At 46.0% G+C, this 27843-nt stretch overlaps 1 protein-coding gene and 1 long non-coding RNA gene across 2 annotated transcripts; one reads left to right on the top strand and one right to left on the bottom strand.

Moving 5' to 3' along the window:
* Positions 1-380: 380 nt before the first annotated feature.
* On the top strand, positions 381-26908 carry LOC123401062. The gene is made up of 2 exons (XR_006611023.1): positions 381-666; positions 24960-26908. It is a non-coding gene; the product is annotated as an uncharacterized LOC123401062 (long non-coding RNA).
* LOC123401061 lies at positions 19625-23566 on the bottom strand. The gene is made up of 2 exons (XM_045094774.1): positions 21957-23566; positions 19625-19991 (listed from the first exon to the last, which is right to left on the bottom strand). Exons 1-2 carry the CDS (start codon positions 22738-22740, stop codon positions 19948-19950), a joined length of 828 nt encoding a protein of 275 aa, XP_044950709.1. The 5' UTR covers positions 22741-23566; the 3' UTR covers positions 19625-19947.
* Positions 26909-27843: the final 935 nt, after the last annotated feature.

Here is a 27843-nt window from a genome sequence, read left to right as displayed (position 1 = left end):
CAGTCCGGAGATTTTCCTATTTGGAACGTTTTTTATGACTTATAGGTGGCATTGGTGGGTAATTTTAGTCAACTTTAAGGACAATTTGGATGACGTTTGGAAAAAGCACTATTTGATATATTAGTAGGTAAGATAAGATAAGATAAGATAAGATTTAGTACTCCTACTAGTAACAGTTTAACAGCTCAATAATCATCGTTCCATGAACTCGAATCAAAAGTAATAGTGAAGGTAACTCGTCTGAACATATCTGTACCCATGATAATTTGCATCGTGACCGTCCGATGATCCTAACGTTCGCTGTTAGTTGTTAGTGCGTTACGCTTTCTCCCCTGTTTCTTTACGCCTTCCCCCTTTCTCTCACTGAAGTATATATTCAGTTAAAATCAGACAGCGCCGCACTTGGCTCCTGACAGTCGCCATAGACTCCACTCCAGGAGCAGGAGCCCGCAGGCGGCGCTCAACGAGAGGGCCGGCTGCATCGCGGGGATATTCGGCGTCCGAGGAGAATATGCCAGAGGAGCCGGCGGGGAGGCGCAGCAGCTGCGGTGGCATGGCCGCGGCCGCGGGGCGAGATTCGGCGGCGCCGGAGGATATGCCGGAGGAGCCGGCGGGGAGGCGCAGCAGCTGCGGCGGCGCTAGCCTTTAGCCAGCTTATTATCCCAGGTACGAGTCACCGGATTTCGAATTAATTCGAAAACTTACATACAAGATTCCGGCGATCACCGACCTACGAATCCGAGTTCGAGTCGATCTCGGTGAGATGAGAATCATAATTATACCGTCGGCTCCTGCATCGCCGGCCCTAATCTCTCTTATCTTCGCCCCCCTTGCCCTAATCTCTCGAGCTCATCTTCGCCCCCCTTGCCCTAATCTCCCTACAATCCCCACGCCCCCTTCCTGCCCTGCACGATCGTCTCGTCGGACGGAAGGCAGCACGACCGTCTTCCTTCTCTCGGCGGGCGGAAGGCAGCACGACCGTCTTCCTCCTCTCGGTGGGCGGGAGGCAGCCATGGCCCGTTCGAGGATCAGGATCACAAGGATTTTCCGGCGGCTGTACTCGGGATTCCAGGTATTTAACCTCCTCTCGAGCGCCTTCGCGCTCATATCCAGCGTCCCGACCACCCTCTTGTGGGAGATTTCCAACGTCCTGGGGGTCTTGGGTGGCCTCTTGGACATGTGCTTTCTCTTCCTTGCGAAGCCCCCCATCCCCCTCTTAGCTTTCTACGCTGCCCTTGTTCTGCTAAATCTACTGTCTGGCCTGCAAGTTCTCGTCCACGGCCCCCAAATGGGATACTGGGGGCTCATCAATATGCTCTCAGTGTCGGGGTGCTGCTGGGACCTTCTCTCTACATTCTCTTCCTACCGCCGCCGCGTAAGTAAAGCCCCTCTCCTGCCTCGGTAACCCTGTGACTTCCCTCATTTTACTATCGGTTAGGCATGATGCTCTAGTATTTATTTCATCGCCAAATATCTGAACCTGACATATGCATATAACAGTAAAACTTGTTAGACTTGCAATTAGTTATTCAATTCAATCTTGCCCTCTTGCAATTAGTTTAAAAAATGTTACATTTGCATAACAGATCCTTAGACTCCCTCAAAAAACGAAAATGAAAAAAAAAAATATAGATCCTTTTTATATCCCCTGTTCACTGATAATACTTCTGGTGCTTTATACGTACGTATTCATAGTCGTACCACTGAATTTAGTCTGTTTTCATTATTGTTTTTACTATTCATCTTTTTCTATGTTATAAACCGTCAAGAACACGTTTATACTATGCTAAACTTGTTTATCTGTTTCGTTGGTAGAAAGGATACACTTGCATTTAGTGCCAAATATCTGAACCTGATTTATGCATATAACAGTAAAGCATGTTACACTTGCAAAGTCAATCAATTTTGCCCACTTGCAGTTAGTTTAAAATTTTTCACTTGCATAACAGATCCTTAGATTCCCTCAGAAAACGAAAATGGAAAAAAAATATAGATCCTTTTGGTATCCCCTGTTCATTGATAATACTTCTGGTGCTTTATAGGTATTCATAGTCATACCATTGAACTTTCTCTGTTTTCATTAGTTAAGTTCCTACTATTCATCTTTTTCTATGTTAAACCGTCAAAAACACGTTTATAATATGCTAAACTTGTTTATCTGTTTCGTTGGTAGAAAGGATACACTTGCATTTAGTGCCAAATATCTGAACCTGATATATGCATATAACAGTAAAACATGTTACACTTGCAAGTTAATCAATTTTGCCCAATTGCAGTTAGTTTAAAAAATGTCACTTGCATAACAGATCCTTAGACTCCCTCAAAAAAGGAAAATGAAAAAAAATACAGATCCTTTTTATATCACCTGTTCATTGATAATACTTCTGGTGCTTTATACGTATTCATAGTCATACCATTGAAATTGTGTCTGTTTTCATTATTTAAGTTTTTACTATTCATCTGTTTCTATGTTATAAACCGTCAAGAACACGTTTATAATATGCTAAACTTGTTTATCTGTTTCGTTGGTAGAAAGGATACACTTGCATTTAGTGCGAAATATCTGAACCTGATATATGAATATAACAGTAAAGCATGTTACACTTGCAAAGTTAATCAATTTTGTCCACTTGCAGTTAGTTTAAAAAATGTCACTTGCATAACAGATCTTTAGACTCCCTCAAAAAATAAAAAAAAAGATCCTTTTTATATCCCCTGTTCATTGATAATACTTCTGGTGCTTTCTACATATTCATAGTCATACCATTGAACTTAGTCTGTTTCCGTTATTTTCATCCCTTTCTATGTTTTAACAGTCGAGAACATGTTTATTATCTTTTACTTGTTTACCTGGTTCATTGGTAGGAATGATACACTTGCATTTAGTTAATCAATCTTGACCACTAACATAACAAATTCTTAGACTCCCTAAACACACACACACATACACAGATCCTTATGTCAACTGTTCATCGGTAGTACTTGGGCTTTATGCCCATTGTATTCATTGTCATGCCGTTGAATTTTGTCTGTTTTTAATTATTCAAGTTCTTGTTATGCATCTTTTCTACGTTAAATTGTTAATGATAGATACACTTTGCTTTATTTGGATTATCTAGTTCATTGTTTATCTTCCAAACTTATATATTAGTTATTTTACCGAAAAGATTTTTTTATCCTTGTTACATAGCCAGATTCATGTAATGATTTCAGATATTTTATATGCTGGTAGAACATGTTATTAGGTTAGACCTTATGCTCAATGATGATAACCGAATTTACTCCCTCGGGTTCTTGAAAAGTCTTCAAAATACAACTTTGGTTGCTTATTTTTGGCTAGATATTTTTTCTTTATATATTTTCATAAAGCTCTTTGAAATTATACTTTTGTGAAAATACTTTATGAGGCAACCTACACATATGGTTCTCATGTATCAAATCTATATATATTAAAGAATGAGTTTGAATTTAAAATTTTAGCTACTCAAAGTTTGAGGAATTAACTGCACATATTTCTATGTTGATGACTTTTCAAGAACCATAAGGGAGTATATAACCTGAGAGCATTCTATCTACTCCTTTCATTTAATCTATTTGGTGCACTTGTGGTGTTATATTTATTTAAGCGTCGATGCTATCTTATCTGAACTGATATGCATAAAACAGAGGGAAAAAAAAGCATGGTACACTTGCATTTGGTTAATCAATCCTGCACACTAGCAATACAAATTCTGAGATTAACTAAAACACTAGCGTGTCCTTATATCGTCTGCTCATTGATTGTACTTGTTGTGCTTTGTGTCTATCATATCCATAATCATACAATTGCATTAGTCTGTTCTATGTTCAAATTATTGTTATTCATCTTTACCTTAATAGTTAATAACAGTTTTTCAATGCTTTAGTCATTTATTTTGTTAATCATTTATCTTCCAACCTTAAATATCAGTTATTTTACTGAAAAGAACATAGTTTTTCCTTGAAACTTAGCTGGATCATGTAATAATTCCAGATATTTACTTATATGCTGATAGAACATGTTGTTAGATTAGATCTTATGCTCAATGATAACCGAATATACCCCTTCCGGTTCTTGGAAAGCCTTCAATATACAACTTTGACTACTTATTTTTCGCTGTATATTTTCGTAAACTCTTTGAAAATTAACACTTGTTTGAAAATACTTTATGAGACAACCTACACATATGGTTTTCATGTATCCAATCTACATATAATTAAAATTTGAGTTTGAATTTAAAATTGTATCCACTCAAAGTTTGAGAAATTTACTGCACACATTTCTATATTGATTACTTTTCAAGAACTAGAAGAAGGGCGTATATAACCTGAGAGCATGCTTTCTACTCCTTTCATTTAATAATGTACTTGAGGTGCTCTATTTATTTAAGCGGCAATGCTATCTTATCTGAACTAATATGAATAAACCAGAAAAAAACATGGTACAATTGCATTTGGTTAATCAATCCTGCACACTAGCAATGCAAGTTCTGAGCTTACCTAGAATAATAATGTGTCGTTATATTGACTGCTCATTGATTGTACTTGCTCTGCTTTGTGCCTATCGTCTCCACAATCGTACAACAACAATGACAACCAAGCCTTTAGTCCCAAACAAGTTGGGGTAGGCTAGAGGTGAAACCCATAAGATCTCGCGACCAACTCATGGTTCTGGCACATGGATAGCACACCTCCACGCACCCCTGTCCATGGCTAGTTCTTTGGTGATGCTCCAATCCTACAGATCTCTCTTTACGGACGCTTCCGATGTCAAGTTTGGTCTACCTCGACCTCTTTTGACATTATCAACACGCTTTAGCCGTTCGCTATGCACTGGGGCTTTTGGAGGCCTACGTTGCATATGTTGGACAAGCTTCTCTTAGATCGTCCCCTATCCCAACTCTATCTCGTATATCATCATTCCGGATTCGGTCCTTCCTTGTGTGGTCACACATCCATATCAACATGCACATCTCCGCCACACCTAATTGTTGCAACATGTCGCCTTTTAGTCACCCAACACTAAGCGCCATACAACATTGCGGGTTGAACCGCCGTCCTATAGAACTTGCCTTTTAGCTTTTGTGGCACTCTATTGTCACAGAGAATGCCAGAAGCTTGGCGCCACTTCACCCATCTGGCTTTAATTCAATGGGTCACATCTTCATCGATATCCCCATCCTTCTGCAACATTGACCCTAAATATCAAAAGGTGTCCTTCTGAGGCACTACCTACCCATCAAGGCTAACATCTTCCTCCTCCTCGTGCCTAGTAGTACTGAAAGCGCACCTCATGTACTCAGTTTTAGTCCTACTAAGTCTAAAATCTTTCGATTCCAAGGTTTGCCTCCATAACTCCAACTTCCCGTTGACCCCCGTGCGATTATCATCGACTAGCACCACGTCGTCCGCAAAGAGCATACACCATGGGATATCTCCTTGTATATCCCTTGTGACCTCATCCATCACCAAGGCAAAAAGATAATGGCTCAAAGCTGACCCTAATGCAGTCCTATCTTAGTCGGGAGGTCATCAGTGTCGCCATCACTTGTTCGAACACTTGTCACGACATTATTGTACATGTCCTTGATGAGGGTAATGTACTTTGCTGGGACTTTGTGTTTCTTTGAGGCCCACCACATAACATTACGCGTTATCTTATCATAGGCCTTCTCCAAGTCAATGAACACCATATGCAGGTCCTTTGTCAAAGTTCTTGTTATTCATCTATTCTGTGTTATCTATGTTAAATTGTTAATAACATATTTCCTTTGCTTTATTGATTTATATAGGTCATCGGTTATTTTACTGAAAAGAAAATAGTTTTTCCTTGATACTTAGCCGGATCATGTAATGATTTCAGATATTTACGTATAGGTTGATAGAACATTTTATTAGATTAGACCTTATGCTCAATGATGATAACCGAATATACTCCCTCCGGTTCTTGAGAAGTCTTCAAAATACAACTTTTAACTCCTTATTTTTCTCTAGATATTTCTTCTTCGTATATTTTCATAGAGCTCTCTCGAAATATACTTTTTTGAAAATACTTTATGAGACCTGCACATATGGTTTTGATGTATCCAATCTACATATATTTTAAAAGTATGAGTTTGAATTTAAAATTTTAGCTACTCAAAGTTTCAGAAATTTACTGCACCTATTTCTATATTGATGACTTTTTAAGAACCAAAAGAAGGGACTATATAACCTGAGAGCATTCTTTCCTACACATATGGTTTTGACGTGTCCATACATATATTTAAAAAATTGAGTTGGAATTTAAAATTTAAGCTACTCAAAGTTTCAGAAATTTACTGCACCTATTTCTGTATCGATGACTTTTTAAGAACCAAAAGAAGGGAGTATATAACCTGAGAGCATTCTTTGTACTCCTTTCATTAATCTATTTGATGTACTTGTGGTGCTCTATTTATTTAAGCGGCAGTGTTATGTTATCTGAGCTGATATGCATAAAACAGAAAGAAAAAACATGATACACTTGCATTTGGTTAATCAATCCTGCACACTAGCAATACAAATTCTGAGATTACCTAAGAATAAAATACTGTGTCCTTACGTTGACTGCTTATTGATTGTACTTGTTGTGCTTTTTGCCTATCCGTTATTCAAATTCTTGTTATTCATCTTTTCTATGTTGAATTGTTAATAGCAGATTTTATATGCTTTATTTATTTGTCTAGTTCATCGTTTATCTTTCAACCTTAAATATTAGTTATTTACCTGAAAATAACATATTTTTTCCTTGATACTTAGCCGGATCATGTAATGATTTCACAGATTTACTTACATGTTGATAGAACATGTTATTGGATTAACACCTTATGCTCAATAATGATAACCGAATATACTCCCTCCAGTTCTTGAAAAGTCTCCAAATACAACTTTGACTTCTTATTTTCGTTATATATTTTCTGAAACTCTGAAATTATACTTCTTTCAAAATACTTAATGAGACAAGCTATTTGGACACACGTATTGTTTTCACATATCCAATCTAATTATATTGCAAAATATAGGTTTTGAAAGTTCGAAAAGATTAATTGCAGCCATTTCTAAAATATAGATAACCTGCACGTGGTTTCACATATCTAATCTATATGTTAAAAAAATTAGTCAGACGAAGTTTGAAATCTGAAACGATGACTTTTCAGGAACTAAAGGGAGTATATATAACCTCAGAGCATTTCTCCTATCCATAGATATCTGATGCGATGGTGTAGCTTGGGCTGCACTTCTGGATGGGGGGCAAACAAAATGACATTTGGGCTTGGATTACTGGGTATATGGGCCATTTTTACTAGTACCTATTTGGAAGAAACTTCATGGGCTGGGGAGGAGGGGGGGGGGGGGGGTGGCTAGCCGAAGCTCTGCCACTGCTCTGACGTATGTTTTCCTTATTCAAGTTCTTGGTATCGATCTTTTTCCATATTGAACTGTTAAGAACAGATTTACCATACTTTGTCCGTTTATTAGCTCCATCCTTCAAGGCTTAGTGTTAGTTGTTCAACCAATAAGAATGGATTTTCTTGAACTCCTTAAAATGCAGATCCTTGTTATATCCACTGTTCATTGAAAGTACTTCTTTGGTATTTTATGCCTATTAGATGCATGGCCATACCATTGAACTTAGTATGTTTCCATTATTCAAATTCTTAGTATTCATCTCTTTCTATGTTGCACACTCAAGAACGTGTACTATGCTTTGTCTGTCGAAATGGTACACTTGCAATTGGTTAATAAATCTTTTCCAATAGCATAACAGATCCTTAGACTCCCTCAAAAAAGATCCTTATCTTGTTCTTTATGCCATTGAATTTAGTCTTTTTTTATTATTCAGTTTCTTGCAATTCATATTTATCTACGTTATACAGTCAAGAACATGTTTACTATGCTAAACTTGTTTATTTGTTTGTCGGTACAAATGGTACAATTGCATTTAGCTAATCAACCTCGCCTACTAGCATAACAGAATCCCGAACTCCCTAAAAAACAGGTCCTTAGGCCAACTCCAACTCCAACGCAGAGACCCAAATTTTGTCTTTTTTTTTGTCGGTTCGGGTCTTCAAACAGATAGACCAAAACAGGTGGACAGGCAGACACGACCTGTGAACTCAACTTGAAGGTCCTATTTGGGAGGGACATGCGGATTCTTCCTCATTCTTTCTCTATCCCGCCGCACTGTGTGAGCCGCGAGATGTGCGCTTCGACTCGTGGCCGCTGCGGCGACGTGCTCCTGCTCCAAGTACGCGATGGCGAGGAGGCTCGAGATGTGCGCTCTTGCTCCAAGTACGCGCCGATGAGGAGTCCCGAGATGTGCTGCCTGTCCGCGGGTCATGTGGTAGCGCATGGAGTTCCATGAGCTGCGCGATGACGCTGGGCGCGTCTGCCATGCCAGGGGACACCGCGGGCGACGCCGTTCTCCAGCGACAGGTGCGGCAACCTCCAGGATGCGGCCAGGGCCCCCTATCCTAAAGGTCCAGTGAAGGAAGCTGGAGCACCGGCCTTGGCACCGTAGGTAGGGACTCGCTGGCGGCAGAGGCCTCGAGGCCGAGTGGAGGATGGCCGGGAGGCCGCGCTCCAGCACGAACTGCACCTGCGTCATGGCAGGATCACCATCCCGTGCACGGCCATGCGTGTCGAGCGCGTTGCCCTAGCCGCCACGACCTCTTGTATGATCCTCTACAACTAGATTTGCATGCCTTAGATTTTACTGAAAAGAACATAGTTTTCCTTGAAACTTAGCTGGATCATGTAATAATTCATGTAATAATTCCAGATATTTACTTATATGCTGATAGAACATGTTAGATTAGACCTTATGCTCAATGATAACCGAATATACTCCCTCCGGTTCTTGGAAAGTCTTCAAAATACAACTTTAACTCCTTAGATTTCACTAGATATTTCTTCTTCATATATTTTCATAGAGCTCTCTGAAATTATACTTTTTTGAAAATACGTTATGAGACCTACACATTGTTAGGAAAGCAACTTATCTTCCCATGAGGCCATAGGCCGATATATATACATGTACAGGTTATGGACTATATGCAGGAAAACCCCTTATATATTGGGATAAATACAAAAGGGTACATGACTTGTATTATAACTCTAACACCCCCCCTCAAACTCATGGTGGATGAACAACACTGAGTTTGGAGAGATAAAAGCCATGTTGTGCTCTAGTCTGGGCCTTCGTCAGGAAATCCGCCAACTGTAACTCGGAAGGCACATACTGAAGAGCAACAACCTGATCCTGCACAGCAGCGCGCACATAGAAAGCATCAACACCAATATGCTTGGTGAGCTCATGCTTCACAGGATCGCGCGCAATGCTAATAGCACCTGTACTGTCAGATAAGAGCAGAGTCGGTGTAGTGACAGAAACACCAAAATCCTGAAGTAACCACCGTAACCAAGTCACCTCTGCCGTCAAAAGAGCCATCGCTCGCAACTCAGCCTCTGCACTCGAACGGGAAACGGCAATCTGTTTCTTCTTCTTCCAGGCAATGAGAGAACCACCAAGAAAAACACAGTAAGCAGAAAGTGAACGGCGATCTGAAGGATCACTAGCCCACGTAGCATCCGAATAGGCCTGAAGCTGTAAAGAACTGGAGCGAGGAAAGAATAAACGATGAGAGATTGTGCCCCGAAGATATCGGAGAACACGGAGGAGATGACTATAGTGAACCGATGTGGGAGTAGAGACAAACTGACTCAGAATATGAACCGGATAAGAAATATCCGGACGAGTGACAGCTAGATAAACAAGACTGCCAACAAGATGACGATAGCGCGTCGGGTCAGGCAGGGGATCACCATCAGTAGCAGAGAGGTGAACATTGAGCTCCATAGGAGTCTCAACAATGCGCTCATCAGTAAGAGCAGCACGAGCAAGAAGATCCTGGATATACTTTTCCTGGGATATAAAAAAGCCATCAGAGGTAGAAGAGACTTCAATCCCAAGAAAGTAGCGAAGAGGTCCAAGATCAGACATAAGGAACTGCTCACTAAGACGAGCCTTGACAAAGGCAATATACTCAGGGTCATCCCCAGTGATGACCATGTCATCAACATAAAGAAGAAGAATAGTCCGACCACGAGGAGAAAGGTGAATAAATAATGCTGGATCATGAACACTGGGTGAAAAACCAGCGGCAGTCACCACAGAGGCAAAACGCTCAAACCAGGCTCGGGGGGCTTGCTTAAGGCCATAGAGAGAGCGACGAAGACGGCATACCATGCCATCAGGAACAGAATACCCAGGTGGAGGTTGCATGTACACCTCCTCACGCAGCTCACCATTAAGAAAAGCATTCTTAACATCAAGCTGAGAGATAGACCAGTGGCGTGTAGAGGCCACGGCAAGAAGTGTACGAACAGTGGTCATATGAGCCACAGGAGCAAAAAGTCTCGTCATAATCACGACCATGCTCTTGCTGAAAACCACGAGCCACAAGACGAGCTTTGTGACGCTCAAGAGAACCATCGGATCGAGTCTTTACCTTGTAGACCCACTTACAAGTGATGGGACGGCGGACTCCAGGAGGAAGGGAAACAAGATCCACGTACTTGTGCGTTCAAGAGCAGCAATCTCCTCAGCCATCGCAAACTGCCATTCAGGATGAACAACAGCCTGATGATAAGTAGTCGGCTCAAGAACAGCAGCTCCAGCGGTGGAAAAGCCTAAGCGATCAACAGGCGGACGAGGACGAGAACGCAAGCCATAAGTAGGCTGAGACGAGGATGACGACACATCCAGAGAAGCATCCACAGAACGTGAACGACGAGTGTAACACTGAGGAAAAGATGGAACAATGGAAGGAGGAATCGCTAAAGTAGAATCGGAGAGTGGCGACAAAGAAGTCACCGGAGATGAAGGTGTAGAATCCGGTGACATGCTAGACGAGGAGACCGTGGAAGATGGTGGCGACAAATCGACGGGAGGTGGAGAAGCAGAGGGAGCGGAATGAGTAGGCAAAGGCTCGACGAGTGTGATAGGCGTGTCAGGAAAAGTGAGAAAAGAGATATCCTCTACTGAAAAAGTCGAGGAAGATGGGCGTGGGTAGAAGGGACGAGACTCATCAAAAGTCACATCCCGAGAGATACGTATCCGACGACCGATAGGATCCCAACAACGATAGCCCTTATGCTCATCACTATAGCCTAAGAAGACACACTCAACAGACTGAGCGGTCAGTTTGGTGCGTTCGCGGGGGGCAAGAAGAACATAGCAAACACAACCAAACAAGCGAAGCGTCGAATAATCGGGAGACCGATCAAAAAGACACTCGAAAGGAACACCACCCTGTAGAGCAGCGGAAGGCTGGAAATTGATGAGATAGGTGGAGGTGGAGACGGCCTCAGCCCAAAAATGCGGCGGGAGAGAGGCAGCAATCATCAATGCACGAGCCGTCTCAAGAAGATGGCGATGCTTGCGCTCAGCCACGCCATTCTGAGCATGAGCACCAGGACAAGAGAATTGAGAGAGAGTCCCTTGCTCAGCAAGAACACCACGCAACATCTTAGAGATATACTCGCCAGCGGAGTCAGCACGAAACACACGAATGGGAGAAGAGAACTGAGTATGAACCATGGCAGCAAAACGCTTATAAATGGACAACACCTCACTACGAGAAGTCATGAAATAAAGCCATGTGTAACGAGAGAAGTCATCTATGAAAATAATATAGTATTTATGACCCCCTTTCGAATCGAAGGGAGCCGGACCCCATACATCGGAATGGACTAAATCAAAAGGACGCTTAGACACTGACTCACTATGTGGATATGGTAACTGAATCTGCTTGCCAAGACGACAACCCTGACACTTTAAGGAGGCATCTCCTGAGACAGACCCCAGAAGACCTCGACGAACTAACGACGTCAAACGAGAACCACACAGATGACCAAGTCGATGATGCCACTGCTGGAAAGAACCAGTAGCCGAGGCGACCAAAGCGGAAGAACTGGCGAGAGAATGGGCAGAGGAAGGAACATGAAGCCAGTCCACCTCCCAAAGACCCTCAGAATCACGGCGGCGAGGGCCAGCCCCAACCAGAGTGTGCGTGCGACGGTCCTGGACAGAACAAGAGTCAAGATCAAGGATGACACGACAACCAGAATCAGCAAGTTGAGCAGCGGAAAACAAATTCATGGTAAGTCGAGGAACATGAGCAACATCAGGAACAGAATAAGAAGGAGTGGTAAGAGTGCCTCTACTAACGACATGAAGGGGAATACCATCAGCGGTGAGGACATGAACAGGAGAATCAAGCGAACGAAGAGAGGACAGAGTGGAAGAATTAGAAGTCATATGAAAGGAAGCTCCAGAGTCCAGAACCCATGGGGATGTACCTGACTGTGAAGAAGGTGGTTGCTCAGTGCGGGAAGCCTCAGTCATAGAACCAGCAGTACCCGTTGAGGAAGAACCTGAAGCAGCGAGCAGACGCTTAAGTCTCAGAATATCCTGCTCAGTCAAAGCGATGGCTGAAGCTGTCGAGGTAGATGACGAAGTCGCTGTAGATGATGACCGCGCCTTGCGCAAGTGTTTCTTCTTCGTGTAGCAGTGGGGCTCAATATGACCATCATTGTTGCAGTAGTTACAATGTGGACGGGGGCGAGCTGAGCCGCCAGAAGGAGTGGGCAAGAGCGGCGGATCACTCGAGCGAGAAGGGGTCGGTGCAGCAGGTGGCATAGAAAAAGTCCGAGCAGCGAGCACCGAGGGAACCTCCAGCAAACCAGCACCACGTAAGCGAGTCTCCTCAGCACGAACCTCAGAAAGCGCCTCCATGAGAGAAATACGGCCACGAGCAAACAACTGAGCACGCCGGGGCTCAAACTCCTTACGGAGCCGAGACAGGAACTCGTAGACGCGATGAAACTCCAAGTCGGCCTGGACAGCCTGGCAACAGGGGCAAGTACGACAACCAGCACTGCGAAGAGAATCAAGCTGGCGCCAGATAGCAGAACTTTGTGCATAGAAGTCATCAACAGTAGAGTCACCCTGCTGAAGAGCATGCTCCTGACGGACCATAGAGAGGTATAAGGCATCACCAGAGGGCTCATAGCGCTGACGAAGGCGGGTCCACATCTCAAATACAGTAGGAAGGCCCAGAAACTCAGAAGCACACTGAGGCAGAACACTAGCAGTGAGAACAGCGGCAGCACGAGCATCATCATCAAGCCACTGGGTGTAAACGGACAGAGCACCATGATACAGCTGAAGAGCCTCCTCATAAGCCAAGACCTTCTCATCATAAGCACTCACAGCGGCCTCATCAGCAAGCTTAGTCGCATCCTTTGCGGCCTGAGAAGCATCCGCAGGAAGAGCCGGTGGGGTCGGCGGAGTGGGAGCCACGGGAGGAACCGGACATGGCGGACAACAGACCTCGCCGGAAAGAAAACCCCATAGGCGGATGCCACGCATGTGAATGCGCATGAAGCCAATGAACTCGGTGTAGTTAGTGCCATCAAAGATCACCGGACAACGAGGAACAACAACATAGCCAGTAGACTTTTTTTTTTTTTTTGGAAAGAAATCAGTCAACGGGAGGAAACCGCGTCGACAGCAGAAGGCGAGACTCGGCCTGGGGGCCCCGTCGGTAGTGGAGACCGCGTCGAATAGAGCAGATCAGGCCAGGGTCGCGGTCAACGGACAACACAACAGGGTCCCGGGGCACTGGATCGGTCCTGGCGACGCGGGGCGACGCGCGGCAGAGCGAGGAAGGGCGGCGGCGACTGAAGCGGTCCTGGCGACGCGGGGCGACGCGCGGCAGAGCGAGGAAGGGCGGCGGCGACTGAAGCGGGCGGACGCGGGGCGACGCGTGGAGGAGCGGATCTGGCAGGCGCGGGACGACCCTGCAGATCGGTCCGGTGGCGTGCACTGGATCGAAGATGCGATCTGGCGAGAGCCGCCTCGACCCGGGATTGAAGCGACGCGTCGGGAGATTGTAGAGACGCGGCTGGAGCTCCTCCACGTGCGGGACGAGGGCCGGTACCAGCGGTGGGAAAGCTAGATCGGAAAAAACACGAGTTGCGCGTGCAAAAAGAACCTAAGCTCTAATACCATGTTAGGAAAGCAACTTATCTTCCCATGAGGCCATAGGCCGATATATATACATGTACAGGTTATGGACTATATGCAGGAAAACCTCTTATATATTGGGATAAATACAAAAGGGTACATGACTTGTATTATAACTCTAACACACATATGGTTTTGACGTATCCAATCTACATATATTTTTTAAAACTGAGTTTGAATTTAAAATTTTAGCTACTCAAATTTTCAGAAATTTACTGCACCTATTTCTATATTGATGACTTTTTAAGAACCAAAAGAAGGGACTATATAACCTGAGAGCATTCTTTCCTGCACATATGGTTTTGACGTGTGCATACATATATTTAAAAAATTGAGTTGGAATTTAAAATTTAAGATACTCAAAGTTTCAGAAATTTACTGCACCTATTTCTGTATCGGTGACTTCTTAAGAACCAGAAGAAGGGATTATATAACCTGAGAGCATCCTTTGTACTCCTTTCATTTAATCTATTTGATGTACTTGTGGTGCTCTATTTATTTAAGCGGCAATGTTGTCTTATCTGAGCTGATATGCATAAAACAGAAAGAAAAAACATGATACACTTGCATTTGATTAGTCAATCCTGCACACTAGCAATACAAATTCTGAGATTGCCTAAGAATAAAATACCGTGTCCTTATATTGACTGCTCATTGATTGTACTTGTTGTGCTTTGTGCCTATCGTATCCTTGATCATACCATTGAAAACCTGTCCATTGTTCAAATTCTTGTTATTCATCTTTTCTATGTTGAATTGTGACTGTGTGGCAGTAGGAGAAAAATGGCTAATGGGTCTCTCCCGTTCTCGTCTCGCCCGCTCCCGCGAGCGGGGAGGCGAACCCTGGCGCCTCCAGCCCCTACTCCCCCTCCCCTCTTCCTCCCTCGCCGCCGTCGGCACGTGCCGCTAGGCAAAGCCCGGCCGGCGTCGGTGGGGGCGGGGCCTCTTTCCCCTTCCTTGCGGTGGGTTGGCGCGGCACAGCTGCATCGAGCGGAGGCGCACGGCTCTGCAGGGTGACGTGGCGCGTCGGTGACCGAGGCAACCGGTCGGGGGCGTCCAGGTGTGGCGGCGTGGGCGGTTATGCGTCAGGGTGTGGCTGGGCATGCCTGTGCGTGGTGGCGGCGGTGGTCGTCCCCGGCCCAGATCTGGCTCGGATGATCTCCCTGGCAGGCGGCCAACGGGCGGCACGGGCTGAGGGTGCCTCGGTCTTGCGTTCGCGGGCGGCGGTGTTGGCAGTGAGGTGACCGGCGCCTCGGCGGCTTGGTGGTGGTGGCGACGGTACGTGCTGGGCGGATCTTGCATTTTCCGATGGGTTCGTCTTGGATTTGGCGCTGGGATTCGGGTGGGCGGCGTGGGCGGGGCAATGGCTTGGCGTGGCTGTTGCTCCGGCCGTGGGCGGCGGCACGCGGAGGCCCGACACATGGCGGTGGCCTCCTGGAGGCGTGGCCGCTACACGGTGACTCGACGACACTGCCCGCGGCGACGGCCGGCTTTACTCCGGCGTCGGCTCGTCTGCGGTCAGACCGTTTCGACCTTCGCCCCATCTCCTCGTCGTCCGGACAATTCTTCAGTCCAAGGGTTGGCCCTTTCCCAGCTGCGGCCCATCGCTCGTCTCGCGCCCGGCGGCAGGATCGAGCTCGTCTTGTGCTCGGGGCTGCAGGATGGGGCGATGGAGGCTAGTTCCTACCGGCCTATTGGGTCTCGGCACTTGGGGCCATCCAGGGGTGCGAAAGGCGGGGCCTTTCCGCTCGTCTCTTCGGTTAGGGTTGTGGCGGGTCTCGGGTCAGGTGGTGCCTAGGTCTAGGATGCCGGGGCGGCGGCCCTGGTGGTGGTAGCGCGATGCATTTGGGTAGACCCCATGGCTTGGTGTTGCCCGGTGGACATGGCAGTGTGGGCGGCGCGGCAGCTGGGGTGTGGCGTTCAGTGGCGGTGAGTGTTGGTCGGGGTGAAAACCTGTTCTTTTTTTGGACAGTCCGGCTGCGGCGAAGCTCGTTTCCTTCTTGAAGGCGCCGTCTTGGAGTCCATCATGTTGCTTCAGGGGAAACTCTGATCCTTGGATCGGGCGGTGGTGGCGCTCCGGTGTCATATCCTTCCTGAAGGCGCCGTCTTGGAGTCCACAAATCATTGTATGCGGCTTCATCTCCTCGTAGATTGGGGTGCTGCTGCTGCACTCAGCGTTTGTGTATCATGCCTTGGGTGTGTGTGTATGTGTTGTGGTGGCGTGCGTTTGTATCGGTATGATTGGTGATCTTCGCTTCATATATAAAGCGGGGCTGAAGCCTTTTTCGGTATGTTGAATTGTTAATAGCAGATTTTATATGGCTTTATTTATTTGTCTAGTTCATCATTTATCTTTCAACCTTAAATATTAGTTATTTACCTGAAAAGAACATAGTTTTTCCTTGATACTTAGCCGGATCATGTAATGATTTCACAGATTTACTTATATGTTGATAAAACATGTTATTGGATTAAGACCTTATTCTCAATAATGATAACCGAATATACTCCCTCCAGTTCTTGAAAAGTCTCCAAATACAACTTTTGTAGAAACGGGAAGGGGGAAGGACTACCTCGCGATGGGTCAAGCTTTTCCTGGTTGCTCCCGTGTGGTGTTGTGGCTGCTGTGGCGGCTGACTCTCACGGGAGGGACTGGGAGCTCCACCTTCTAGGTCTTCTCAAATGCTGGCCCCTGTGGGCTTAAGTGAGATGGGCTAGACAGCCCATAACGGTTCAACACTCCCTCTCAAGATGGGTGGTAGATATCTAGCATTCCCATCTTGTCACATGCCAAGTTACAGTCGTTTGTTCCCAGTCCCTTTGTCAAGCAATGTGCAAACTGCTGCCCAGAGCTGACATGAGTAAGACTGATGATCCCAGCATCAAGCTTCTCCTTAATGAAGAAGTGATCGATTTCCACATGTTTTGTCGTGTCATGTTGAACTGGATTATTAGCAATGGCTATAGCGGACTGATTGTCACACCACACCTTCAAGGGCCCCTTCCTTAGAAGTTTCAACTCGCTCAGTACGTGCTTCACCCAGAGCATCTCACACAATCCTTGAGATAAAGCTCTATACTCAGCTTCTGCCGTTGATCTAGATACAACAGGTTGTTTCTTGCTTCTCCATGACACCAAATTTCCTCCCACAAACACACAGTAGCCAGAAGTTGATCTTCTATCATCTTGACAACTAGCCTAATCAGAGTCACTATAGCCATCCACCTCAAGGTGTCCACTCTTCCCAAACCACAACCCTTTACCCGGAGTCCCCTTTAAGTATCTCAGGATTCTGTGCACGATATCAAGGTGCCCACTCCTTGGTTCATGCATGTATCTGCTTACCACCCCCACAACATACATATTGTCAGGCCTGGTATGACACAAGTACAATAATCTCCAACCAATTTCTGATAGTTTTCCTTATTCACTAGATCTCCTGATTGTGCTGTCACTTGATGATTTTGTTCAATCGGAGTAGGGGCAACACGACATCCCATCATGCCCATGTCACTCAAGAGATCCAAGGTATGTTTTCATTGGCACATAGAGATTCCCTTCTCTGTCCGAGCCACTTCAATGCCAAGGAAATATTTTAGGTTGCCTAGATCCTTTACCTCAAACTCCTTGCTCAGACAACCCTTTAATCTCTCTATTTCCTCATTATCATCTCCCGTGATAATAATGTCATCTACATAAACAACAAGAATGGTGGTTTTCCGATCAGAGTGTCTGTAGAACATCGTGTGGTCATCGTTACACTGACCATACCCCATACCACAGATAGCACGTCTGAACCTATCAAACCATGCCCGCGGTGATTGCTTCAATCCATACAAGGATTTCTTCAGCCTGCATACCTTCCCCGTGGTCTCTGAAGTACCAAAACCTGGTGGTATCTCCATGTACACTTCTTCCTGCAACTCACCATGTAAGAAGGCATTCTTGACATCTAATTGATGCAACTTCCACCCAAAGTTTGCAGCACAAGAGACCAATATCCTAACCGTGTTCATCTTTGCCACGGGCCAAATGTCTCATCATAATCAATTCCATTAGTTTGACTATATCCTCTGGCGACCAATCTGGCCTTATACCGTTCCACCTTACCCTCAGGATTCTGCTTCACTGTATAGATCCACTTACAACTCACTGCTTTCTTTTCTGCCGGCAATGTGGTTAGCACCCATGTCTTGTTTTTCCTCAGTGCTTCCAACTCTTCTATCATCGCTTTGCGCCACTTCGGATCTTGCTTTGCAGCCTTCCAATCCTTTGGGATTGACACAGTTTGAAGGGATGCAACAAACGCCTTGTATGAAGGTGACAAATCCTTATAAGACACAAAATTGCCAATATCAAGGTCAATCACAAGCATCATCCTTTGGTAGAGCCTTCCTTGCTACTTCACCCTTGCTGCTTCACGTGTAGCCTTTCGCAACACAATGGGCAGCTCCACCGTGTCAGATGAGCTTGCCCCACTGTCTTGCTGCTCCCCATGTACTGTTGCCTCACTGCCTTGCTGTTCCCCATGTACTCTTGCCTCATTGCCTTGCTGCTCCCCCTGCACTTGTGGTGGCCGTCGAGAGTACACTAGGGTATTCGTCTGCCATCGATCTCGAACAGGAACCTGGAGAGCACCAATCTTAAGTGTACCAACACTTGGTTCGACATGAACCTGCACATCATCATTAGTGAGAGTACTAACCGAAATTGTACCCATTGTTGGTTGGACCCGAACCTGCACATCATTATCAGTGTTAATGCCGACAGAATCACTGTGAGTATGGGACACCTCCTTCTCCCCCTCTTGTCCATCATGCATGGGGTGTAGGTGGTCAAGCTCTGCAAACAGCAGACTGAGATCAGTCGGCTCGCCATAGAATGGCTCAGACTCCCTGAAGGTAACATCCATACTCACAAACCTGCATTTTTCAGAGGGACACCAACATTTATACCCCTGCTGACTAGAAGAGTATCCCAGAAAGATACACTTCACTGCTCGAGGATCAAGTTTGCCAACAGATGGTCGGTGATCACGAACAAAACAGGTACTGCCAAAACAGCTTTGGGGGGACAACAATCTTGTTATCTCCAACGAGCAACTCAGAGGGAGATTTCGTGCCTAGTATCCTGGAAGGTGTACGGTTGATCAGGTATGTAGCTGCCATAACTGCTTCATCCCACAAGAACTTAGGCACATTCATGGTAAACATCAACGACCGAGCAACCTCAAGAATATGACGATTCTTCCTTTCGGCCACTCCATTCTGAGGGGGGGTGTCCGGACATGAAGTTTGATGAAGAATCCCTTGGCCAGCCATGAAAGCCCTAAAAATTGTTGTTGACATACTCTGTGCCATTGTCAGTCCTAAGCACCTTGACCTGCACCTGAAACTGGTTCTTTACAAGAGCATGGAAGTTCTGAAAACAACTAAACACCTCATCTTTGTGACGCATCAAGTAAATCCAAGTCATACGAGAATAGCAGTCGATGAAGGTAACAAAATACTTCTTTCCATTCATTGACACTACTGGGCTAGTCCATACATCCGAATGAATAAGCATAAAGGGAGATATGCTCCTAAGCCCCTTACTCACATATGAGGCTCGTGTGTGTTTTGCATATTCGCAAACATCACATGTCAACTTGCCCTTGCCTATTCCACACATAACATCCGGAAATATTCTACTCATCTTATCAAAAGATACGTGCCCCATCCTGCAGTGATGGATCATCGCCTGCTTCTCCTTGTCCTCCATGGTCGCAGCATACATCAAGTCCGGCTGCACCTCCTGGTCCATGTACCAGAGCTCCTTACACCTGGTGCCAGTCCCAACCGTCTGGCTCGTCTGGCGCTCCTGAATCAAGCAACCGAACTTGTCAAGGATCACACGACAGTCTATTTGATCAATGAGAGCACTGAAAGAGACCAAATTGACAGGAAAAGCTGGCACATGTAAAACTGACGATAGCGAGATAGTTGAAGTGCACTTGACTGTGCCAACCCCTATGACAGGCTGATTTGTACCTGTTAGGAAAGCAACTTATCTTTATTGAAGGCCCAAGGGGCATATATATATTACACATGACTTGAGGTGCAAGGAAAGTAAACATAGACTAATAAGGACTCCTAGACTAATACTAATACTTCCTAACACCCCCCCCCCCTCAAATGCAAAGCGTATGCAATAGCATTGCATTTGAAGAAGTGTAATACTAAAAAAAAATGATAATCCAAATCCGCGTCTTGAGAGTGTCGTCATAGCATGAAGAGTCTTCAAAAATTGTCGAGTCGCCGAAGGAGATAACGGAGAGATGGCACATCAGAGGTAGACACCGCATCACTTGAAGATACAAGATAAGTATCAAGAGAAGATGGGTTGTCAAAAGAAGATGGCACATCAAGAGAATAAAGCATTGCGTGGAAAATCATAGTCCACGACAACCGACGGCAAAAGAAGCTCGGCAGTTAAGGCACGATGAACATAGATTGACAATGCAAAAGAAGTCCAGGAAATCCTATAGAAAACAACAAGGGCAAATAGGCCACAAAAGTTGCATAGAAAGGATCAGGACCAAAGAAAAGGCCGACGGACAAAGGTATGGTGGACTCGCATGACGTGATAACACAAAACATCGACGAATTTGGTGGACGCAGCGGAAAATGACAGAGAGGCCAAAACAACAGAGTAGTAGCAGCAGGAAGTAGCTAGCAGTAGCAACACGTAAGCAGCTAGCAACAGGTAGCGTACACCACGTTGTAGCAAGTGGTAGCTAGCACCAGCGGACAGCATGGCGTGCATGCGGAAGCAGACAGAGGAGCACGCAGAGCAGCAAGCACGCTACCAGCTGCTCCGGGAAGAGACTCGTGCACGTCCACGAGGAAGAGACATACGCTCGGGACGCAACTGGAGGCGGAACGGCAACAGCTGCAGGAGGGCGCCACGTCCTTGCTCGAGGCAGGCAGCATCCCGACGGCCGCATGAAGGGTGGCGACCTCATAGATGAAGGCGGGTCGATCTGGAAGGGATGAACACGGACGACTGTCGAGAGTCCCAGGAGGCGGCCCGTGGCTCCAACAGCGAGCATGTAGAAGCCGAGCGGCACATCGATCCAACAGAGCCACAGTAGTAGATGCAGTAGTAGATGCACGGGCTGGTTGATGAAGCCTGAACGGGGCGGCGGGCGTTGACCTGGATGCCCGGGTCGATCTGGATCCATGCCGCCATGCGGGCATGAAATAAGGAGGGAGGCGGCGGGATCTGGCGGCGGCTGGGGGCGCGAGATCCAGCGGGATGAGGCGGCGGCGGCTGGAGGCGGCAGCGACGACGGCTGGAGGCGGAGAACGACTCGAACCAGAGGAAACCGGGTTGCTGGGTCATCCTGCGAGCGGATCCGCATGAGGGCTTGACCAGATGGCTGCACCCTGAGAAAGCAGCGGCGACCACGCAAGAAAAGCAGCGGCGACGCGCGAGATTGGATCGGGAGGGCGAATTGCGGCGCCCGAAAAAAAAAACCCTAAGCTCTAATACCATGTTAGGAAAGCAACTTATCTTTATTGAAGGCCCAAGGGGCATATATATATTATACATGACTTGAGGTGCAAGGAAAGTAAACATAGACTAATAAGGATTCCTAGACTAATACTAATACTTCCTAACAGTACCATCGACAGTTTGAATAGTGCCCTTGTGAGTAGGAGGATGCTTATTGTAAGACTCAAAACACACAGGAATTACCCGCAACATGCTTAGATGCTCCAGAGTCTAGGACCCACTCAGGAGCATCCATATTAGGAGTAAGAGATGCCTTTGTCGGATTACCTTCATCAGTGGAGGCCCAATGAGCAAATTCTCCATAGGTAGATTCGTCAACTGCCTCGCCCTTTGATTTCACAGTGTCCCCTTCAACTACCATATGTGCACTCTGCCCCCCTGGGTTTCCTGAGTGGCCACCTCTGCCCCAAGAAGGTTGACCCCCTGAGGTCCCTATGTATACACCTCTGCCTCTAGCCTGCCTGCCTCTGCCAGTTCCTCCTCTGTTGTATCCCCTGCCTCTGCCACGAGTTGGACCTACCTCCCTACAGATATGACATTTGTTAGGATCTTTCCACTCCATGCGCTCAGTGACTGCAAATGTCAAAGCCGGCACAACCTTCACGTCTGCATGCTCAAGAGATAGCCTCACCTCCTCTTGAGACATTGCTGCATTGGTCTCCTCAATAGTTGGCAGGAGAGGTTGGTGCAACAAGGATGCCCCCCTTTCATGAAAGCAACCTCTGAGCCCTTCCAACAGTTTCAGCACACGCCTGCGTGCAATCCACTTGCGCCCTGACTCGATACAAGCTGCATCATATAGTTCCAAAGGATCACAATTATCTTGCTCTGCCCACAAAGCCTGCAGCTCTGCCACATAGGCCATCACTGACATGTCGTCACCTTGGCGCAACCGACTGATCTTCCCCTCAATCTGAGCGATTAGCATGAAATTACCCTTGCCTGAGTATTGGATGGAGAGGGTCTTCCATATCTCAGCGGACGTGGATAGTCCCTCCACAGTGCGTCCAATTGAGGGCACCACTGAGTTCAACAACCAGCCAACGAGCATAGAGTTTATGACCTTTCACCTTTTTCCCTCCGTGGTATTCTTGTCTCCTGGATCAATCGTACCCAATAAGTGCCCATCAAGTTCCTTCTGTTCTACAGCCAGCAATGCCCTCCTGGACCAACTCAAGTAATTTGTGGCCCTCTCCAGCTTTATGTCCAAGGGTGACATTTCGAGCTTCTGAGCCACTTCGTGTCGAGGAACGATGGCCCCAGAGTTGGACTCTGCGAGGATCTTAGCGAGCTTCTCAAAAGCCGCAGCAAGCGCATTTGGTTCAGCCATCTCCGATCCGGTAACCAGCAACAGCAGCCCTCAGCAGCACAGCCCTACAGCTGCACAGTTGGTCCCTTTACACCCCCTGGCTAGCAGCAGCACCCAAGTGCAAGCAGCAACCACAGCCGCTTCCTCCAGCAGCAGTTCTCTTCCTCCTTCAAACAGCAGCAGTTCTCTTCCTCCTTCCTCTGCAAACAGCAGCAGTTTCAGAGGATCTTGGCCTCCAACAGCAGCCAACCCCCGCAGCAGTTCTCCAGCTCACACAGCAGTACAACAAGGAGCTGCCCTTCTCCACTACCGTTCTCCTCTTCTCCTCCCGCAGCACCACAGCGCGTCACACTGAGGAGCAAGCAGCAGCCGCAGCAAGAGGTACAAGATCTTTGGAAAAGCTCCACTCTCGAGGAGACCAAGCAGCTCCTCAGCTGCCTCCTCCTTCCTCTGCCGCGCAGCAGCTCCACCTCTCCTTCTTCCCGCCGCGCAGCCAACGAGCCGCATCTCTTGCGCAGCCATGCCGCGCCTCCCAGATCCGCCGCCGCCGCGCCGGCCGCCGCCGCCGTCTCCTCAGGCCCTGCTGTCGCTGGCCTCTGATACCATGTAGAAACGGGAAGGGGGAAGGACTACCTCGCGATGGGACAAGCTTTTCCTGGTTGCTCCCGTGTGGTGTTGTGGCTGCTGACTCTCACGGGAGGGACTGGGAGCTCCACCTTCTAGGTCTTCTCAAGGGCTGGGCCCTGTGGGCTTAAGTGAGATGGCCCAGACAGCCCATAACGGTTCAACAACTTTGACTTCTTATTTTCATTATATATTTTCTGAAACTATAGTTCTTTCAAAACACTTAATGAGACAACCTGTTTGCATACATGTATTGTTTTCACATATCCAATCTAATTATATTGCAAAATATAGGTTTTGAAAGTTTGAAAAGATTAACTGCAGCTATTTTTAAAATATAGATAACATGCACGTGGTTTCACATATCTAATCTATATGTTAGAAAAATTAGCCAGGCAAAGTTTGAAATCTGAAACGATGACTTTTCAAGAACTAGAGGGAGTATATATAACCTCAGAGCATTTCTCCTATCCATAGATATCTGATGCAATGGTGTAGCTTGGGCTGCACTTCTGGGTGGGGGGCAAACAAAATGAGATTTGCGCTTGGATTACTGGGTATATGGGCCATTTTTACTAGTAGCTGTTTGGAAAAAACTTCATGGGCTGGGGAGGTGGGGGGCTAAGTTCTCCCAGCCGAAGCTCTGCCACTGCTCTGATGTATGTTTTCCTTATTCAAGTTCTTGGTATCCATCTTTTTTCATATCGAACTGTTAAGAACAGATTTACCATACTTTCTCCGTTTATTGGCATCATCCTTCAAGGCTTAGTGTTAGTTGTCCAACTAATAAGAATGGATTTTCTTAAACTCCTTAGAATGCAGATCCTTGTTATATCCACTGTTCATTGAAAGTACTTCTCTGGTATTTTATGCCTATTATATGCATGGTTATACCGTTGAACTTAGTATGTTTTCATTATTCAAATTCTTAGTATTCATCTCTTTCTATGTTGCACACTCAAGAACGTGTTTACCATGCTTTGTCTATCTGGTTCGTCAGTCGAAATGGTACACTTGCAATTGGTTAATAAATCTTTTCCAATAGCATAACAGATCCTGACTCCCTCCAAAAAAAAAGATCCTTATCTGGTTCTTTATGCCTATCATATTCATAGTCATTCTTTATGCCTATCTTATTCATAGTCATTCCGTTGAACTTAGTCTTTTTTTATTTTCCAGTTTCTTGCAATTCATATTTGTCTACGTTATCCAGTCAAGAACATGTTCACTATGCTAAACTTGTTTATTTGTTTGTCAGTACAAATGGTACACTTGCATTTAGCTAATCAACTTCGCTTACTAGCATAACAAAATCCTAGACTCCCTAAAAAAAACAGGTCCTTAGGGGAACTCCAACGCAAAGACCAAAATTTTGTCTGTTTTTTTTCCGTTTGGGTCTTCAAACGCCCCAAACGGACAGACGGAAACGGACGGACAAGCGGACACGGCCTGTGAACCCGACGTGAAGGACCTATTTGGGACGGACATGCGGATTCTTCATCATTCTTTCTCTATCCCCGCCGCACTCTGTGAGCCACGAGATGCGCGCTCCGGCTCTCATGGCCGCCGCGGCGACGTGCTCCTGCTCCAAGTACATACCGACGAGGAGGCCTGAGATGTGCGGTCCTGCTCCAAGTACGCGCCGGCGAGGGGTCCCGAGATGTGCTGCCCGTCCCCCTCGTCCGCGGCGCCGTACAACAGCGCGTCGAGCTCCATGAGCCGCGCAATGACGCTGGGTGCGCCTGCCGTGCCAGGGGACGCTGCGGGCGACGCCGTTCTCCAGCAACAGGCTCAATAACCTCCAGGATGCGGCCAGGCCCCCCTGTCCTTCAGGTCCAATCGAGGAAGCTGGAGCATCGGCCTCGACTCTGCGGGTAGGTACTGGCCAGCGGCGGAGGCCTTGAGGCCGGCTGGAGGATGGCCGGGAGGCTGCGCTCCAGCACGAACTGCGCTTGCGCCATGGAAGGATCACCATCCCGTGCGTGGCCATGTGGTTCGAGTGCGTCACCATGGCCGCGGCGGCTTCTTGTATCTCTATAGCTAGATTTGCATGCCTTAGATTCTTGGTCCCGACACTGCACCTTTGTAAAACGATAATTTCTCAAGAACAAGCGGGAGTAAATAAAAGTTGAGAGCATTCTTCCTGCCCTTGTCATCTTTTCTTGTACACCTTGGATCCCGGGTCCCGATAGTGCACCTTTGTAAAACGGTAATTTCTCAAGAACAAGCGGGAGTATATAAAAGTTGAGAGCATTCTTGGTGCCCTGATCATCTTTTCTTGTATATGTGGTGCTCTTTGCCTCAATGGTCATGCCATTTATATTCAAGTTTTTGTCGTTGATCTTTCGATGTTAAACTGCTAAGAACAACTTTGTTATGTTTATTTGTTTATCTGGTTCATCGTTTATTACCAATTATCTGCCTGTGATAAAATGTGAACTTATTCTGTTTGTTCTATCTCTAAAAGAGACTGATATATATCACTTCCTCTTAGCAAAGGTTGCATATATAAAAATGCATAGGGGGAACAAAACTTCCTAGCTTGGCTTATTAAAAAAACTTCCTAGCCAAGTACAATTCCAAATTCCGAAGTCAATCATTTGTATGAATCATTTTGGCTGGGACATAATATCCTTTGACCATGAGAATGCAGGATTATGCAGAGTTGTTTTTATTATTGCCGTTAAAACCTATTCCTATGTAGTGATGTGTGATGGCTTTAGGCGTATTATGCTAATGTTTTTGTCCAGGGCTTGGCATTTTTTTTGTGACAGATTGTTGCTGCAATTCCAGATTGACCGTGTGGGATCCAACGGTTGAGAAAATGGAAATATAACTTCTGACTAAAGTTGGGGGGTGTAATGTTTGGACATTATGTTGTGCAAAATGAAAACCCTCTGCATAAAAAGAGATAGTCGAGGTGCAATCTTGGAAACACAACAAAATATGCTACAGTTGAAGAAGGCAAGCACATAAGGAGGGTACGGCGACATGAAATGGTGGAGGAACGGCTGATCAGGAGACATATGACAACTTGTCTTCTGGCAGGGTGAAGATGGAGGACGCAGTAGTTTCAAAAGAAAAGGGAAGAGCTGGCTTTTGCAAACTTCAACTAGTTCATGTGCATTGTAAACTTGGGTTGATAAAAAGACACCCTTCTTTTTGGAGCTAGGAAGAAACCAAACCTTACGAGTACAACTTTTGTGCGTACAAATGAAAGTTGAACAAAATGTACTAAACAAAATTTGAAATGTATGGTGGAAGGAAGAATTACTCGGTTGACAAATTGGTAGAAGACTGGAACACTATACTGCCCAATGAAACTTCTTGTGTCACGAATGCAAAAGTGAGCATTTAGAAACACAATTCTTATCAAAATGGTTCGGTTGGAGCGAAAACTGAGAAAGGATAAAAGCACAAAACAAAGAGAAGGCCAATTCCTAAACAACCTTAGCACAGCAAATTCATAAACTTGCAACCGATGCCATCCAAGTTGGTTCAGCGGCAGCCCATGTCCAGGATGGGAAGCATTTTAGTCATTCACTCATGCAACTACAATAATGCACAAGCCAATATTTGATGTTTGACAACACCCAGCTACAAGAGCAAGTAAGCGACTCTATCAGATGAAAACACGAAGCTTCAGGGATATACACTGCCGGCTTTGCGTATAAAGCCCAATTTCAGGGGTTTTATAAATCAGACTTTCGAAAGCTAGTATAGGCCACCTGGGCACCTGCAAAGCTCAAGTTCTTCACATGGCTGCTCCTCAAGGATAGGTTATGGTGTAATGATCGCCTACAAAGAAGAGGATGGACAAACAACTACTTCTGCCAACTGTGCCTCAGAAACCTTGAATCATCAGTTCATTTGTTCTGGCAATGTCCGATAGCAATATCAGTGTAGACACATGCGGCATTGTATGTCGGTTGCAGCTCTCTCCACCCGAGCAAATGATCTGGCAACAACAAGTCAACAACTATCATATCCAAAATGATAAGCAGTGCACCGACAGAGCACAACAAGGCAATCAAAACAATGATCATCCTAATACTTGCTGAGATTTGGAAGCAGCGAAACGAATGCACCTTTAGGAACAAGAAGGCGCAAGTTCAAGACATAAAGGAGGAAATCAACAAAACACTTAGGTTGTGGCGCGAGGCAGGCGCAGTTTTATTGAAGCACCCCTTTGGGGAGCCACCATGAGAGATACCTAGTTAC

This window comes from Hordeum vulgare, chromosome 6H, assembly GCF_904849725.1.
Source record: "Hordeum vulgare subsp. vulgare chromosome 6H, MorexV3_pseudomolecules_assembly, whole genome shotgun sequence".
In the NCBI taxonomy this organism is placed as follows: Eukaryota; Viridiplantae; Streptophyta; class Magnoliopsida; order Poales; family Poaceae; genus Hordeum; species Hordeum vulgare.
The sequence above is the reverse complement of the archived record's forward strand: the minus strand, read 5'-3'. Positions and strand labels throughout refer to the sequence as shown.